General features: G+C 43.3%; 1 protein-coding gene across 3 annotated transcripts in view; it reads left to right on the top strand.

Annotated features, from left to right (window-relative positions):
- Positions 1-18,316, top strand: part of GPR143 (G protein-coupled receptor 143) — a 120,219-nt gene that overhangs the window by 15,130 nt on the left and 86,773 nt on the right. For all 3 annotated transcript variants that reach the window (XM_037820719.1, XM_037820720.1, XM_037820718.1), the window contains exons 4-8: positions 139-231; positions 2,347-2,456; positions 3,886-3,994; positions 5,107-5,224; positions 7,314-7,551. In XM_037820719.1, coding sequence (XP_037676647.1) covers positions 139-231; positions 2,347-2,456; positions 3,886-3,994; positions 5,107-5,224; positions 7,314-7,551 — 668 coding nt within the window. The remainder of the gene's footprint in view (positions 1-138; positions 232-2,346; positions 2,457-3,885; positions 3,995-5,106; positions 5,225-7,313; positions 7,552-18,316) is intronic.

Here is an 18,316-nt window from a genome sequence, read left to right as displayed (position 1 = left end):
CAGCAAAATAAGGAAACTCTTTGCAGAGGGGTTCCCCCACCATATCCCTTTCTCTGGCCTTCCCAGCTCACCAGAGTCGGTCTAGAAGTTGCGGTTGTCTGATCCTAAGCTGGGGCCATCCCTTCTGCTCTCTCCTAGCACCCTCCTGCTCTACCACGTCATGGCGGGAGGCGTGGCCATGCTGCTCTGCATGGAGGGCATCGCCATGCTCTACTACCCTTCCCTGTCCAGGTAAGGCTCCCAGCAGCCCAGAGCGACCCTGCTCCCTCTCCCTGTGTCTGCTCATGCAGGAATGAGTGGGCCACCATCCACAGGGTGGGTGCCTTGGAGGTCATGTCAGGCCATCGTCCTGGGCCCATGTCATGCCCCAGTACCGGAGCCCTGCAGCTGAAATGCTGGGTGCTTGCTGCAATCCGTGGCTTCCTGGCACTGCTTTCCTTGCCTTTCCCTTTCTTATTGTGTGGGCAGATGCCTGTGCACACAGGTACGTGTGCAAAGATTTAGGGATATCCCCTCCAAGTTGATGCTACTTTCTCATGCCCATGCTCTGCATTTTCTCCTTCAAATCATTTGTTCTTGTTGAGTTGGCGAGTTTACCATCTAAAAATGAGTTCAGGATGATGTAGAAGAAGCGAAGGGGAGCTGTCACAAGAGCTAATGCTCAGCCTTGTATGCTTGCCACATTTTCCTCACTCCTCTCCCACCCTCCGCTCTCCTGACCACAGGTGCAGGAAGATGTGGCCCACAAAATGGTCTGAGGCCTTTCTTCGGGTTTAAAATTCCATTGATGCAACAGTTTGCAGAACTTCAGGGCCCCCTTAAGGATGTGTCCTCTGTCTGCCAGCGGAGTACTGAGAACTGGCAGTGTCTCTTTATGGTTTTAGGACTCTGTGGACCAGTGAGCAAAACAGAGTCCTCAGGGCAAATCAGGCTATTTTTTTGTTTTGTTTACAATTTAAAAAAAATCCCCAATTTTGCATCCCCTTTAACTTAACTGGCTATCTGAGCAGCCCTCTCTGTGGCACATAAAAATGCAGAAGGTCTATTTGGACTTGCATTCTTCCCTCAGGGGCCCCCTTTCTGGTTTTGTTAATAAAGTTTTATCGGAACACAGCCATGGCCATTCATTTACATATTTGTCTGTGGCTACTTTCACACTACAGCAGAGTAGATGTGACAGAGACCTCAGGGTCTGGGGAGCATGGCATAGTTACATCTAGCCATTCACAGCCACTGGTGTGGACCGTGTCCCCCCTTTCTCTTCAGTCCTCCCCTCATCACTACTCAGGAGGCCGGTCTCCTTGTCCGGGTCACCTTCTCAACCATGACTGCTGGCAGGTTGCTCTCGGCTGAGCCGTCCATCCGACCTGCCTTCCTGGGGACCTTTCAGAGCACAAATACAGTGTTAGCAGCTGGGATGACAGTGGTCACTCACCCTTGCCTGGAGAGCCTGGAGTCCTCCCAAGAGAGCTGGCTCCATGATCCCAAGGGCTCGCCAGGGCCTCCTTAGTGCTTCACGGGCTGCAGGAAGCTGCTCGTTTTAGGTTCTGAAACTGCATGCTGTCCCTTCCATCAGTCCACCGTCCTCGGCTAGCAGGACTTCCCCCCTCCCCCTGAGATACTTCCACCCACCTCAGGTAGGCCTGAGCCGGCTCCCCCCTCTGCCTGCAGTTCTCTCTGCCTCTCCTCTTGTCCATTAAGCATTCCTGAGCTGACAGCTCCTGCCTGGGTAAGGTGCTCTGCCGACCCTCCCTCCAGCTCTGTGCCCACCCGTGTTTCCAATGACCCATTGATAGGCATCATGGTGGTCCTCCCTGCAGAGAAGCCCTGGAACTCTTGTTACCCATCACGGTGAGAACACACATCCTCTGTCATGGCAGCCTGGGTGTTGAGAGGGACTACTGGGTTTTATTTGTGGGCTGGGTTAGGTCTGCTCAAAATCTGAGTGCTTTCATCTCCACTTCAGTTGTGTGTTTTTCCCATGAAAAGACCCAGTGGCCAGGTGGGGGGGGGGGGGCTCTACCACGCCAGCGTCCCTTTTCCTTTCTTAGCTCCGCTCAGCAAGGACCTTACAAGCTCCCCCACCCCCCACCCCCGTGCAGATTCCCCGAGGTCCTCCCATTTCCGAGACAAAGAAAAGCATGGCCGATTTCCCTCATTCTCCTGCAGTTCACTGCTTATTCTCAGATGTGAGGAATGAGTCATGTTTCCTTTGGGCAGAGTCAGGAATAGATTCCTGCATTTCCCTTTTCACTGTCATCCTCTTACCTCAGTTTACAGATGAGTAGGAATTATTTTAGCCAAAGCTCTGGGTTTAAGGAGAATGACTTGGTTTTCCTCTCTCAGATGTGACAAGGGTGTGGAGCATGCCCTCCCCCACTACGCTGCCACTTACCTGCCACTGCTGCTCGTACTCATGGCCAACCCCATCTTCTTCCAAAAGACAGTCACCACAGGTGAGTGATAGGGACGTTCTCCAGGCACAGGGCCTTGGGCCGGGACTTAGAAAATGAGCCAAAGCACTTGGCACACTTGACTTCCCAGAATGACAGGTCATGCTTCTGGAATTACCCAGGGCCATTGACCTCCTTTGTCATCCTCCAGAGACGTAAGCAGAACCCAGTTGGAGAAAGCGAGCAGATTTAGTAAGAGAAAGTGAGCAAGCCTCTTTAGTCACGGGCTACATAAGTTCTTCAGCAAGGTTGTTCAAACCTTCTGTGCTGGGCTCATCCCTGTCTGCCCCTCGTGTGCTTTGGAGGCCCCAGGCATGGCCTTGGGACAGTGTGGAGGGGAGACGGAGCAGAGGTAGAGGGCAGCAGAGTGGGGGGTGTCTGGGACTCCCATGATGCCCTTGGCCTTTGTCTTCCCTCCATAGAAGCCTCCCGCTGTGGGGCAGGAAGCAGGAAGTTGAGCACAGGAAATGGGTCAACTGTGATGGTGAGAGCCAGATAAGAGGAATGTAGTGAGTCAGCAGAGTGCCGGGGAGGGAGCTCTTGGCTGAGGCTGGGGCACCCGCACCCAGCCCCACTGGGACCCTCCAGAAAGTGTGAGCTGCAGCAGTCACCCCACCTCCCCACGCTGCCCTGGATTTCTCAAGTGCAGAATGGGAATAAGGAAGTGTACCTTAACAGTGAGGGCAGTTGAGGATCAGCTGTTGATTGTAGAACTTTAAAACACTTAAAATACCCCACCAGTCATAATAGGAAATCACTGTGGCTCTCTGGGCCAGTCTTTTCATATCTACATTTAAAATGTGTATTGATTGTAGCTTTTTTTTTAGAAGCAAAATTCCATTAAAAATAGGGATTCAATTACATGAAATAAATGAAGACAACTTACAGAAAAAAGTCAAGAAAGACACTAAGACATTAACAGTGGCTGTCTCTGCATCATTAATTCTTCTCAAAGCTTTTGTATGTTTTCCAACTTGTCTATAAGGAGAAATCTTACATTTTTCAATATTTTATAATAACAAGAGCACATTACTTTCATAATAAGGAAAACAAGCCTCTTGAATTGTAGTTCCTAAATTAGCAAAATCCAAATAAGTTCTAGAGTTTAGTATATAGTAATAAACCAGGCTAATTTCTGCGTCGTGACACATGTACTGTGGTTCTGCAAGGTGTTAATATTGGGGGAAGCTGGGTAAAGACTATCAGTTTACAGGAGTCCTCTGTACTATCTTTGCAACTGTTACATAAATCTAAAATTATTTCAAAGTAGAAGTAAAATTTTATAAATACACGTTCCCTAGGGTCCATGAGGATTCCAATTGAGACTCTTCTGGCCCTGCTTGTGGACACACTTCTGCTTTGATTCCCTTCCCTGTTACTCAGTAAATGTAAATAAGGAATATTATATATAGTTCTCCTGTTTTCTTTACAGTGGCTTCCTTACTAAAAGGAAGACAAGGCATCTACACGGAGAACGAGAGACGGACGGGAGCTGTGATCAAGATCCGATTTTTCAAAATAATGCTAGTTTTGTTTCTTTGGTAACTTCCTTCTCTGATTTCATACATTGCCAGTGGGAAGGGATATGAACAAAAATTTGCCACTTTGCTGGTGCTAGTGTGACCTGGAAGTTTCAAAGGGCAGAATCTTCAAAAAGGAAATCTTTGAAACTGTGCTGGGGCCCTTTGAGGAAATGCACAGAGGACAGGAAAGCAAGTCCACAGCTCATCAATTTCTGGAAAAGTACTCAGATTCACCAAAGTATATATAAAGCCCTCAGAAAGAGAAGTCCTGAGTTGAGTTTTCAAACATCCCAACCATATGCATCTGGTGTTTCATCCCATTGCTGGGGTTAACATCAAAATACAGCACTTGCCCGTGCTTTTTAAATTCACCCTTTGACATCCCCCTTGACACCAGAATTCCTGTGTCTAACAGAAGGACAAGGACACATCTTGGGTGTGATGACTCAGAGCTCAGTCAAGACGGGCAGAGAGCAGGGTGAGCAACATTTCTGTCCTTGGTTTTCCCCAGTACTGCTTTCCTGCCCCAAAGTCTCAGGTGGTTGCTTTGAACACAGACGTGTAACCAATGAGGGTATGATTGGAATCAGAAAACCCTGCAGTGGGGTGAAGTGATACTCGAGGGGCACGGCTTGCTTCTGTGGTGTTAATAATTCACCTGATAGGAGGAGGTGTGTTTGGACATGCTCCTAGGAGGCACATAAATTTCCTTCTGAAATACCTGCCATTTCAAACTTCACTAGCCACCAACAATAACATTAGAAAATTCCAACATTTAATGTCAAAATAAGATTTGTTTTGATCTCCCTCAAAGTGTTAGGTGACTCCTCAAATGAAGAGTGGATTCTGGGTAATTTGATACAGTGCTAGAACCTCGTGTCCTGGAGAGGTGCTGAGTGTTACCAGGATTTTTTCATCTGTACCTTAGTCTGAAAAGAGGAATTATATTTCTTAAATTCCTGATATGTGGGTTCCCTGCAGCTCCTGCCTGCTGAAGTGGGCAACCCTCTGCCTCCACTGAGAGTTAGGACTTTAGGCTTCAGTAGAAACCATCTCCCTGCAAGCCCAGCATTTAAAAATGAATTTTGTTGTGTTTCCTCTTTACTTATGGGCCGTTTTCTTTCTAACAGCTGGTTGCCAAATATCATCAATGAAAGCCTTTTATTCTATCTTGAAATGCAACCAGATATCAATGGAGGCACCTTGAGATCTGTCAGAAATGCAGCCAAGACCACGTGGTTTATTATGGTAGGTCGATGATTTTAAATTTTCAAGAAGCCACGGGAAAAAACCCTGAATCATGAGGTATTATTAAATATATAATGGGTTGAATAAGTTCTGTGCTGCCTTCACCTGGCCTTGGCGTACAAGCCAGCTGGCCTCATTCTTGTTGGAACATTAGTAAATGGTCTGACCCTTGCACTTCGATTTGTGTATCACACCTTTCAGGCAGATGCACAATATCATGGAATTTATCCTGAAGCAATGTTTCAGACCATGCCAGAGCCATAGGATGAAGATTCTTTGTAGCATTAGCCTTAATTGTTAAGTATTGTAGGCAATGGAAAATTCCATCAAAAAGGGATAGCTAAGTCCATTATGGTCTTTTATCTTGAGTGAATATTATGTAATATTCACTCAAAATGATTATGAAACCTCTAGTGTTAAGTGTCAAATTGTAGGCTATAAAATTATACTATATACAATTACATAAAACATGCATGAAAAATATATTGGATGGAAATACAGGAAATGATTGTTGGCAGGTAAGAGTGGAAGTGCCTTGGGTTGATCTTCCTCCCAAGTATTTTCACTCCATCGTGTTTATGATGACAAATATCTACTTGAGCCCTTGGAGGGGAGGTGGACTTTGAGCTATACAGAATTATAATTTATGTTGCTTTTGAGTTGGGGAAACTCTGCGTACAAGGACTTTAAATTAAGACTGGGGCGCACTGCCTGGTCCCAGTGCTTTGCTTGGCGTTTCACTTGGGTCCTTGGGTTTTCTTTATGTGCATTTACTGCACACACGTGGACGAGGGTTTTAGCCTCAGGAACTTTTGTTAAGTCCAGTCCTGCTGAAGAAGCACGAGGCAGCAACACATGAGAGCCCCCAGGGCTCTATGGACACCCCTTGAAAACCAGGCAGGGGGTGTTGGATCCAGGGAAATGCATCTTATTAGCTGGGCAACCCAGGATGATTGCAAGAAGTCTGCACATTGGCAAAAGGAGGCCTACTTTTGATCTACTTTTGATTTTTTCAGAAATAGTGCAGTTTTGGATAATGGGCTTCTCTCTCGGTCTCTGCCTCTTTTACTCTTAAAAACGCCATTGCTGTGATTGTTATTTGGGAAAGGGGTGCTGATTAGTAGAAGGCCTGGCTGAAAGCCGAGTGGGTTGTTTACTTGATGGTCCTATATGCAAAAGTAGAGCGCTGTCCTTGGGCTCTCCAGACATTCGCCCGTTGAATTTCACCATCAGTCCAAGACCTTGGTCACTCCTTCATTAAACTGAAGGATGTCCAGCTCTTTGAAGGCAGTGGATCAGGCTTCCCCTTATTCCACCCTTGCTTGTCCATGGAGGAAAATGCTTAAGATAGCGTAGATATTTGCTGATTTGTCCAGACTTCAGCATTTTTCTCTTCTCTTTATTTTCCTTTTCTTTTTAGTGGGGGTTGGGAGAGAGCCTCTCTAGACATTGCCCAAAAAAATTTTCCTAAGTTATTGTAATATGTTATTTTCCATGGGGCCGGTAAATGAACATTTCTAATACCTTTTCCTAATGAAAAAATATGTTGTTTCATTAGCTACTCATTGCAACCAAAATATTCTTTATTTTTAGTAATAAAAATAAAAGCAGCATTCATTGTGTTTTGGGCTTATGCAGCTTTGGTTCCAATTGGCTTCTATGCCAAATGCTAAACCAAAGGCTAGAGTCATCTTCATTAGAGAGAGAATTAAAACTATTTTACTAGAAAGGTGCAGTTGACTTCGTGACCAGCTGCGTTTACCCTGCAGGAAGTTGGGAAAACATTTTGTAGGTGGTAGGAAATTTGGGGCTCCTTCCTCCCGCTCCCTGCCCCCACCCCTCCTACCCCACCCTTCCTTTCCCCTACTCCTTCCCCCCCTTCTCCCCCCAACCCCAGCTCCGTTTTTCAGGTGCACTTTGTGCAGTACAGAGAGCCAATCTTTGTCATGCCCCAGACCGACCTTCCGAGCCACTTCCAAGTGAGCCAGCTCTGTGGGTTTACCCACCTCGGTGAGCACAGAGTGCTCTGCTGGGTTCCCGCCACCCTGCCCTGACCGCCATGCGTTTCTCTGCCCTCTCGCCCTCCCAGGGAATCCTGAATCCAGCCCAGGGGTTTCTCTTGTCTCTGGCCTTCTACAGCTGGACAGGGTGCAGCCTGGCTCTTCAGAACCCCAGGAAGGAGATGCAGTGGGAATCGATGGCAACCTCAGCCACCCAGCCAGTGTCCTGCCCAGTGGGGTCCAGACCCTGTGCGAAGGGCGCCCCCGGGAAGATGGCGCCGGGCGGCGGGCACACGTTGGAGGAGACCCCGAGCGTGCTGTCTGAAGGTAACTCCCCAGGGCCCCCGGAGGCCTCATCCCACACACAGCGGGCAGCGCTGCACCTGCGGAATGGCAGCTTAGAGGCCCTGGCCTTGACGGGTGTCTTGCATTCCATCATCAACCTCACCTTTTAATATTTTAATGATGCCTTTTTTGGTGATTAAGCATTGCTTTAATTTTTAACCAGCTCACCTTTGACCCGGGGGGCATTTGGAATAGGAGATAAAGTGCACTTCAAACCCTTTCCATTTAACGTCTACTGGGAGACAATGAGTGGTACTACCACCTCTTTAGATAGAGTGTAGGCTCAGTTAAATTCATTCAGCTCTGGTGGGGCATTCGATATGAAAAGTCAAACAGCCCATGCCGGCTCTTGTTATTTGGCCTCTTCATTTAAAGGCTAGCATTGTTGTCTTCAAACTGTGCTCTGCGGAACCCTAGGGTGACCTTTAGCTGTTGCTTCAGGCATTTTGCAAATGATCCAAATTCCATTTCAAAGTTCAGACTCAATTCTGTGGTAAAAAATATGCATGCGCAAATGTGTCATCTACCAAATATTCCCACGGGAAGTCCCCGCCCTATGAAATTGTCTGGCCAGCATGGCTCAGCTGTGTGCGGAGCTCCAGAGAGTGGTTCTCCTGCTCTAGCTGTGTGCACATGGTCCTGAGAGTGCAAAGTGAACTCAACTTAAAAACTGTTACCATTTGCCACTACTTACCATTTTTAATTAGATTTTCTTGATGTGGTGCAATCAAATCAAAACACAGGAAAAATTGGATGATCGGGTTGATAGAAGACAAACGTTGGCTTCAATTTCTGGGTTCACAGTTTTTTTGTTGGCAAAAGCAAACCTATGGTTCTAATTGACTATTACATTGATTTTTTTTAAAATGAAAATCAAGTTGTAACTTAGGAAATAAATATTTGTTAATATGCAGTTCTTATCTGTGTATATTTTAGGGTTCCCTATAAGCTTTTATTTTAGCAAAAAAGATATTTTTTATTAGGAAAAGAAAGTTTAGGAATCACTGATCTGACATCCATGAAATTTTAACTGACTTAAGAGATCTTCATGTGCAAGCAAATTAATCTTTAAGAGGAGATCTTTGATAGCTATGATTTTATTGTATCCTGCTGGATGACTAAGACAGGAAGGAGAGAGTCTAAGGGGGTTAGAATGTGTGTTCAGGGATGTGAAGGCTGCTTTGACTTTGCTCAGCTGGGGCATTGGGATTGCGGAGCGATGGAAGTGGATTCTCCGTGGAACCCACTACCTGCCCCTTCTCTTTCCCTCCAGAGCAGGGTTTCTCAGCTTCGGTATTGTTGGCATTTTGGGCTGGATGATTCTTTGTCTTGGGGGCTGTTCTGTGCTTTAGTAGCATCCCTGACCTCTCCCCACTAGAAGTCGGTAACAAACCACCACCCCCTCCCAGTTATGACCACCAAAAATGTCTCTAGACATTGCCAAATGTCCCCTGGAGGGCATAATCGCCCCCAGTACAGAACCACTCTTCCCGAATAATTAGGCTTCCCAAAAGCTTGGATCCAGAAAGGTGGTATTGCTTTTTCCAACATGTTGTCTGAGGTAAACGCACATACACGCAAAACCAAAACCAAACACTGCCTGATCCAAACCCCTTTGATTTGTACAAAAATAATATTGAAATTTTGAGCAGGAGAATGATGTAGAAAGATACTTGAAAATGATTGAAAGGATTTTGTCTTTTCCATGCCTACTATTCAAATCCATTGAAGGAAGTTTCATTTTCAGAGTAACCCTGGTTGATTCTAAAGGCCAAAAAAATAGTAGTAAGTTGATGGATCGATTCCGTGAGATGGTACAATCTGGTCATAGCTGGGAGCCTTGAAGGGAAACAGAGATGGAGTTCTGGTTAAAGGTAAAAGAAGACTGTGTATTTACAGACTTTCTATCTAGTACAAGTGGTTTCTCAAGGACAGATGGAACCACCAAATGGAAGTGCTGTTTGCATGGAGTTACTGATAGTGCCTGGCGAATGATCCAGAAATTCATATCTTGAAATACTTTAACTTTGTATTCGCATCCTGGTGTGTTTTAAAGTAGTTGGGCCAATCTCCAAATCTTTGAAAGTCAAATAAAACAATAGAAAAGACAATAAAAGCCACCCCAATCTACCCCCACCCCTACCCCACCCACCCGTCACCACCAACAAATGCTGTTAATCAGTATTTCCATTACTTTCATTCTTTCCAAAAAGCTGCTGCACAGGTGTACCCCTCTGAGCTCAGAAGTTTTCATACTGAGGTTTTAGAAAAAGCAAATAATGATCCAAAAGAAAAATAAACAGGCCAGCAATTCCTTGTGGCTGCCCTTTTGTTGTTATGGGTGATATAAGAATTCATAGCCATATTGTTATGCATGAACAGCATTTACTTTTGAAAGTTCAACCCTGTTTGTTTAGACAGTTTATATTTTGGAAAATAATAGAAGGAAGTGTCTTAAATATCTTTGAGTTTGGAGAGCAACACAACTGGTGAAGTTGGACGTATTATTTTGGGGTTTCCCTTCTTTAGGGAAAGTTAGCGATCTCCAGCCTTTCGGTTTTAGGGCACAGCCAGTGGCTGGAGTGCTTCTAGTTACTGCTGCCTTTTCCTCCTCCTTTTTTTTCTTTCCATGAGCTATAATTCATATGCCATAAAATTCCCCAGTTTAGAGTGTACAGTTCAGTGGTTTGTGCATCTATCACCACTGTCCAATTCTACAGCATTTTTATCACCTCCAAAAGAAGCCTGTACTGGTTAGTCTCTTCCAATTCCTCCCACCTCCCAGCCCCTGGTAACCAGTAAACTACTTTCCTGTCTCTATGAATTTGCCTATTCCGGACAGTTCATATAAATGGAATCCTACAATGTGTGGCCTTTTGTTTCTGGCTTCTTTCCCTCAGCATAATATTCTCAAGGTTCATCCATGTTGTAGCTGGATCAGTACTTCATTCCTTTAGATGGCAGAATAATATTTCATTCTGTGGTCATACCCATTCTTTGTTCTTTTAATAAATGCTGATCACTGCCAAAATCTCTGCCAGACCCTGTCCTAGGAGCTCTGTGGGGTGCTAAGTACCAGGGGCACGTAATTCTTGCCGTCAGTGTTCTCAGGGTCTGTTGGAGAAAATAGAAAAAGAATAGAATGATCAGTGGAAATACCAGTTTAAGAAAACTTTGGAGGAAAAAAAGAAAGCAATAAGCAAAACCTTTTCAGAATAAGAAATACAGTCAGTATTTCTGACTGTGGAAAGAATTTCCATAAAATTGGCAGCTGTCAATACCCACATTGGTGTATTATTGGCTAGTGTCTGTTGGATCAGGTTTTTGGAGGATTTCTTGAAGCACAGGATAAGTTTGCAAAATTAATGAAAAAATCTTTGGCAGAGTATAAAGTGGAGGGAAACTGAGGTGGTCTTGGAATCTCTTTGAATTGCCCATAAAATACTGTATTTTGTATAGTAACCCTGTGCAGGTGTTTGCATACTTTAAAAAGAATTATGGAGGGGTTTTAATCCTTAAATCATTTAGGGGTTTAGCTACTTAGGGCACTTCACTACATTTAGGAAGATTCCCGCATCTGACTTGGGGCTGCTGTCACCATTGCCCTCGGGGGGCAATTGGAGCTCCCCTCGAACTCTGACCGAGTCAGTTTGTCTCGATTCCCTTGCCTGGCACCTTAGAGTGAGCCTCACTTCTTTGTCAGTGACTGTCGTATTAGCTGTTCCTTCCACAGGCTTCCCCAGCTTGCAGGAATATTTCGAGTCTGCCTTCCTGCCCGCCCTTGTGCGCAGGCCAATTTCATGGAGATCAGGGCAGCGAGGTCAGTCCTCACCTGTCCCCCTCCTCTTCCTAGCCCACCCCTCACCAGGTACACCTGAAGGCCGCAGTTGCTGCTACGTCAGCACCTAGCGTCCAGGGTGAACCTTTACGAGGACAGTTTGCCGATTGACTGCCCCTGATCAGGCTCCTAAGCAGGTACAGAGAACCCCCTGCTCCCAACACACATAGAGAGAGGAGGCTTTCCTCAGAACATGAAATGCAACTTAAAAAAAAACATTATACATGTCAGCAAGAAAGGTAATAATTCCAGCTTATCAAACAGTACCAACTATTGCCAGCAATAAACCAGGCCTTAAGCTTCTGGAAGGCCTCTCAACTTGGACACTTCCAAACATATATTATAAAAGAATGCTAAGAATCTGCTTTCACCATTTTACACTGCTTGAGTGAAAGAAGCTTTACTTGGACTTGAGTCTTTCCTCTTGGTAAAAATCTTCTCTGTGGTTAGCATAGCATCTTGTTTGTTCAAAGCTCCATTCTTACAGTTTCCTGCCATATTATCACCATTATCAATTTACCCATTTCCTCCCTTCTAACATCCCTTTTTAAATTCCTGTTCTAATTTGGGGTTATTTCCATTAACCCAACTAGTGAGGAAGAAAGTACCAGTTAAAGACTTATATGATGTTTCTCTAAATATTGCCACTTAATAAACCTCTGGGATACTGGTTAAAATGAGAGCTCAGTTTAAGATATATTAGTGTGTGTATGTTCCTTCAAATATTCTATAAGCTTATAATTTATCATTTGTTCTACATTTTGAATTTACTATTACAATAAGCTCATTTGTTTTCTAAACATAGTGGCTAATGAGAAAGATTAATAACCAGACCTATGAGTCTTATTTCCAATTAAGTCTCAAGTAATGTCACTGTTACTGTAACTGATTAATTTTACCCTCCCTCTACTTTATCTGATGGGCCTAAGATCAAAATTTTATTTTATTTCTCTGTTTAAGGCTTGTGGGAAAAGATCTCAATTTAATTTCTAATATAAATTTTATCCTCAGGTTTTGTCTCTTTCAAAGATTGTCCTTGAACAAACAATTTACAATTAGTATTGAGTAAGGAGATTGAAAAATCTGCACAAGTGGAGACACATTGGTTCCCACAAGCTGTTTGGGGTGGTAGCTGACTCCTGCTCTCTATCCCCACTGCGGCCCTGCAGCCCCTCCCCTTCTCACTTCCTCCAGTTTAGGAACCTGGGGCTGTTTGCTAACTAAGGCCTTGCACTGAAATGTGAGTGCACTGCCAGCATGACTGTGCATTCCACTAGCTCCTACCTGGTGCTTGGCCCTGGCACATGAGATGTGCTCCATGGTTGTTTGTGATAACAATGTTAAATTACAAATTTGCAATGGAAAATTGGATTTTGTGTAGCTTTGGACATATCACAGGTTTCCAAAAAAGCCTAGCTGGAAAATAACAATAATTGATGATAAGATTTAAGAAAATCTTAATAATGTGAGAGTTGGGGTCCTGAACTCTTTTTTGATGTAAAGATTTTATAATGAGTAAGTTTTTGGGGAGTAATAGCAATATTGGCTAAGCTCATTAGAAGTGAGGTGGCCTGGAATCTCAGGGTTAGGGTGGGCTTCTTGAATCTCAAGGGTTGGTGGCATCTGGGCCCAGCACTGCTCATCCCATCTCTTTTTTAATTCTTTTACCAACACCATGCTGACTTGCTTCACAGTAGCTTTATATTAATTCTTTTTTTGTTTAACATTTTTTGTGAAATATAACAAATATACAGAAAAGTGATAACTTTCAAAGTATGATTTAACAAGTAGTTATAGAGCAAATGTCAAAGAATGTTATGGGTTACAGCTCCACAATTTCAATTATTTTCTTCTAGCTGTTCTAATACCCTAGAGACTGAAAAAAAAATTTATATGAAGATTCAGTATTCATAATCCTTTGCTAAATCCTATCTTGTTTGTTGCTACTCCTCCCTCTCATTTGATCACTTTCTTGATCTTCAGGGATATCTGGGCAGACATCAACTTGTTCATGTTGAAGACAGGTATCGACATGGGGAAGGGGGCTGCATCTGGTTGATGTTCTTGAAGAGGCTGTTGCCTCTGGGTATGGGGACTTATCTGGCATAGGAACACCGTGGAGGATTTAAGCTTCTGAGAAATAAACTTAGTGCATGAAAGTTTTATAGACTCTCCAAGAGGGACCTGGGTATTCCTTAGGCTTTTCAAGACTACTGTTGATTTGGGCTTCTCATACTGTGACCATTTGGAATATCTAGCTGAAGCTTGCATAACAGTAACCTCTAGGATACCCTCTTGACTCTATCTGGAATGTCTCAGCTACTGAAACCTTATTTTGTTACCTTTCTTTTCCTCCTTTTGGTCAAGAAGGCTCTCTCAATCCCTCAATGCCCAGGCCAGACTCATTCTAGGAAGTCATGTCCCATGTCGCCAGGGAGATTTACTCCCCTGGGAGTTGTGTCTCATGTGGCGGGAGGGTAATGAATTTATTTGCAGACTTGGGCTTAGAGAAAGGCCATATCTGAGCAACAAAAGAGGTTCTCTGGAGGTGACTCTTTGGCATAATTATAAGTGGGCTTAGCTCCCCTTTACAGCCATATGTTTCACAAGAGCAAGCCTCAAGTTGAAGGGCCTGACTTATTAAATAGGAGGTTCCTAATTTCACATAGCATATATTCTGTCCAAGATGAACAATCTGTGTCTCACACCATCTTCATTTAGTTGTAACAATCATCATCAATCTCGATTTTAAGCCATTATCATAACCCAAAACACCCCAAAGCTCTTATCAGCCCCTAGTTTTATTTATCCTTAGTATTAGTGTGGTACTAGTAAGGTATTCCTATTAAATTATAGTCTGTAGTATGCAAAGGCAGTTCTTCCCATATACCACCTGTTGTTAACTCTTTGTACCAGAGTCATACCTTAGAAGTAGATCATGTAAGCATTTATTTGTATTTGTAGTGCTAATATGTGGGATACATGCCTTTAAACAACCCGCTTCAAACATGTTCATCTTCAATAAGGCACTGATACTTATAATCCCATTAATGAACCGTCATCACCCCACCCATTCCCATACCCTTAAGTTCAACTTTGTTAATAGGACTGCACATATTAGGTCATCATTTCCCCTTCTCTAGCTTCTGTTGATCTCTAGGTCCCCTATATTCTACATTCTAAGACACTGATTTTACATTTTTCAGGGAGTTCATATTAGTGATAACATATAATATCTCTGCTTTTGTGTCTTATTTCACTCAGCATTATGTCTTAAAAGTTCATCCATGTTGTCACATGTTTTGGGACCTCATTCCTTCTTATTGCTGCATAATATTCCATCGTGTATATATACCATATTTTGTTTACCCGCATGTCTGTTGAAGGACACTTGGATTGTTTTCATCTTTTTGCAATTGTGAATAATGCCACTATGAACACTAATGGGCAAATGTCTGTGTCACTGCTTTCAGATCTTCTGGGTATATGCCTAATAGTAGAATTGCCGTATTATAGGGTAACTCAATATTTAGTTTTCTGAGGAACCGCCAAACTGTCTTCCACATCAGCCGTACCATTATACATTACTACCAGCAGTGGATAAGAGTTCCAATTTCTCCACATCCTCTCCAGCATTTGTAGTTTCCTGTTTGTTTAATGGCAGCCATTCTTACTGGTGTGAAAGGGTATCTCATTGTGGTTTTGATTTGCATTTCCCTAATAGCTAGTGAAGATGAACATGTTTTCATGTGTTTTTAGCTGTTTGTATTTTGTTTTTGAAAAAATGTCTTTTATTATCTTTTGCCCATTTTATAATTGGGCTATTTGTACTATTGTCTTTGAGTTGTAGGATTTCTTTCCTGGATATCATCTCTTATGATATATATGGTTTCTAAACACTTTGTCCCATGGAGTTGGCTACCTCTTCACCTTTTTGACAAAGTTCTTTAAGGCAAGGAAGCTTTGGTTTTGAGGAGTTCCCATTTATCAGTTATTTCTGTTGTTTCTTGTGCTTTGGGTACAAGGTCTAAGAAGCTATTTCCCGTTACTAGGTCTTGAAGATATTTCCCTACATTCTAGGAGCTTTATGGTACTAACTCTTACATTAAGGTCTTTGGTCCACTTTGAGTTAATTTTTGTATGTGGTGTGAGCTAGGGGTCCTTGTTCATTCTTTTGGATATGGATATTCAGTTCTCCCAGCCCCATTTGTTGAAGAGACCCTTCTTTGCCAGTTCAGTGGTTTTGGGAGCCTTATGAAAAATCAGCTGACCATAAATATGGGGGTCTATTTCTGAACTCTTGATTTGATTCCATTGATCAATAGTTCTATCTGTGTGCCAATACCATTCTGTTTTGACCACTGTGGCTTTATGTTAGGCTTTAAAGTCGGGAAGTATAAGTCCTCCCACTTCGTTCTTCTTTTTTAGAATGTTTTTGGCAATCCAAGGCCTCTTTCCTTTAGAAATAAATTTGATAACTAGCTTTTCCAAATTTTCAAAGTAGGTTGTTGGAATTTTTTTTTAAATAAATTCAGTCTTATTGAGATATATTCACATATCATACAGTCATCTATGGTTACAATGAACTGTTCATAGTACCATCATATAGTTGTACATGCATCATCCCAATTTATTTTTGAACATTTTCCTTACACCAGAAAGAATAAGAATAAAAAATAAAAGTAAAAAAGAACACCCAAATCATCCCCTCCAGTCCCACCCTATTTGTAATTTAGATTTTGTCCCCATTTTTCTACTCATCCATCCATACACTAGATAAAGGGAGTGCAATCCACAAGGTTTTTGCAATCACACTGTCACCCATTGTAAGCTACATTGTTATTGTCTTCAAGAGTCAAGGCTACTGGGTTGCAGTTTGATAGTTTCAGGTATTTACTTCTAGCTATTCCAATACATTAAAACCTAAAAAGGTCTATCTATATAGTGTGTAAGAATGTCTCCCAGAGTGACCCCTTGACTCCATTTGAAATCTCTCAGCCATTGAAACTTTATTTTGTTTCATTTTGCATTCCCCTTTTGGTCAAGAAGATGTTCCAATCCCACAATGCTGGGTCCAGATTCATCCCTGGGAGTCATATCCTGTGTTGCCAGGGAGATTTACACCCCTGGGAGTGAGGTCCCATGTAGTGGGGAGGGCAGTGAGTTCACCTGCCAAGGTAGCTTAGCTAGAGAGAGAGAGAGAGCCACATCTGAGCAACAAAGAGGCACTCAGGGGAGACTCTTGGGCACAGTTATAGGCAGATTTAGATTTTTTTTTTCTGCATGAAATATATTTTTCCAGCCTTTCACTTTCAACCTCTTTTTGTCCTTGCATCTTAAGTAAGTCTCTTGAACACAGCCTATAGATGGAGATGGATACTTTTTTAAAAAAAAAATCATTCTGCCAATCTATATCTTCTGATTGGGGAGTTTAATCTATTAACAATTAATGTGATTACTGTAGATGCAGTTCTTTCTTCAGCCATTTTTTTCTTTTGCATTTTTTATTGCATACCTTTTTTTTTTTTTTTACCCTTTTAGTTACCCTTATTGTTAATCTTCATTTCTACACTCTTCTCCAAACCTCTCTCTCCTGTCTTTTCATCTCTGCCTGTAGTGTTCCCTTTAGTATTTCTTGTGGAGCAGGTCTTCTGTTCATGAACTCTCTGTGTCTGTTTATCTGTAAATATTTTAAACTCTCCCTCATTTTTGAAGGACATTTTTTCAGGGTATAGAATTCTTGTTTAGCAGTTTTTCTCTTTCAGTATTCTAAATATATCATACCACTACCTTCTCACCTCCATGGTTTCTGCTGAGATATCCACACTTAGTCTTCTCAAGCTTCCCTTGTATATGATGGATTGCTTTTCTCTTGCTGCTTTCAGAATTCTCTCTTTGTCTTTGACATTGGTGTCTGATCAGTAAATATCTTGGAGTAGGTCTCTTGGGATCTATTGTGTTTAGGATACGCTGTACTTCTTGGCTTTCCCCTCCAGTCTTCTCTCCAAAAATCAGGCACTCACTGTGGCCTGCCACAGGGATGGGAGGTAGGCACTGGGCACCCCAGAAAGTTCACTGTGTGTGTAATACAAGTCTGCTGGCTTCCAGTGGTGCTCTATTTTCCACTGGCTAGTAAGACCTGGGTTTGTTTTGGGGCCCTGCTTTAACAGTTGGGTCTTCTCTGTTTCTAAGCCAAAACAGGACTGGGTTTCTGTACAGGGTGTGTACACCAGCTCTTGTGTTCCTAAGAAAGGGTCCTTGCACTTTCCCGGCTGTCCAGCAGATGGTGCTGTTTGGTAACTTAATTGTCCTCAAGCTGCTCTGCCTCAGAGCACAGCTGGGCCGAAACTGTGGGACTCCTATGCGCTCACTCTACCAGCCAAAATCTGGCTCGATGTGGAGTTTTACCTATGGCAAAGAACTCCCCCAGCCCACTCATCACTCCAGCTGTCCCCAAAGCAAGGAAACAGCCACCAGCTGCTGCGTCCCTCAATGGTGGGGGAAGGGCTTTCAGACCCAGGGCTGGAAACATGACTCTGTCCATGTTTCCTCAGTCTCTTTGCCCTCACTGATCTGGGCCTTGAAATGTCCACCCCTGTCCACCAGGTCTTAAAACAGTGAGGGTATTTTTCATTGCTAGTGAGATTTTAAAATCTGTGTCCCCAGTGGGAGGGGTCCAGTCTGATGCTTCTGTGCCTTTCCCACATGGGGTCTGAGTGAGGGGGGCAGGAGATGACTGGCTGGTCTGGGATGGAAAATTCCTACCTGATATTTCTTTCTTCAAATCGGTATTTGCAGGGTCATTCTCCAGTCTATATCCTCCTCCAGAGTTTCAGAAATTCAGAATTGTCCTTTTTTGCATTGAATCTCTGGAGAGAAGTTTTCAGTGGCTGTTTATGTTGCCATGTT

This window comes from Choloepus didactylus, chromosome X (genome assembly GCF_015220235.1).
Source record: "Choloepus didactylus isolate mChoDid1 chromosome X, mChoDid1.pri, whole genome shotgun sequence".
Classification (NCBI taxonomy): domain Eukaryota; kingdom Metazoa; phylum Chordata; class Mammalia; order Pilosa; family Megalonychidae; genus Choloepus; species Choloepus didactylus.
Note: the sequence above shows the minus strand (reverse complement) of the source record. Positions and strands in the feature narration are given on the sequence as shown.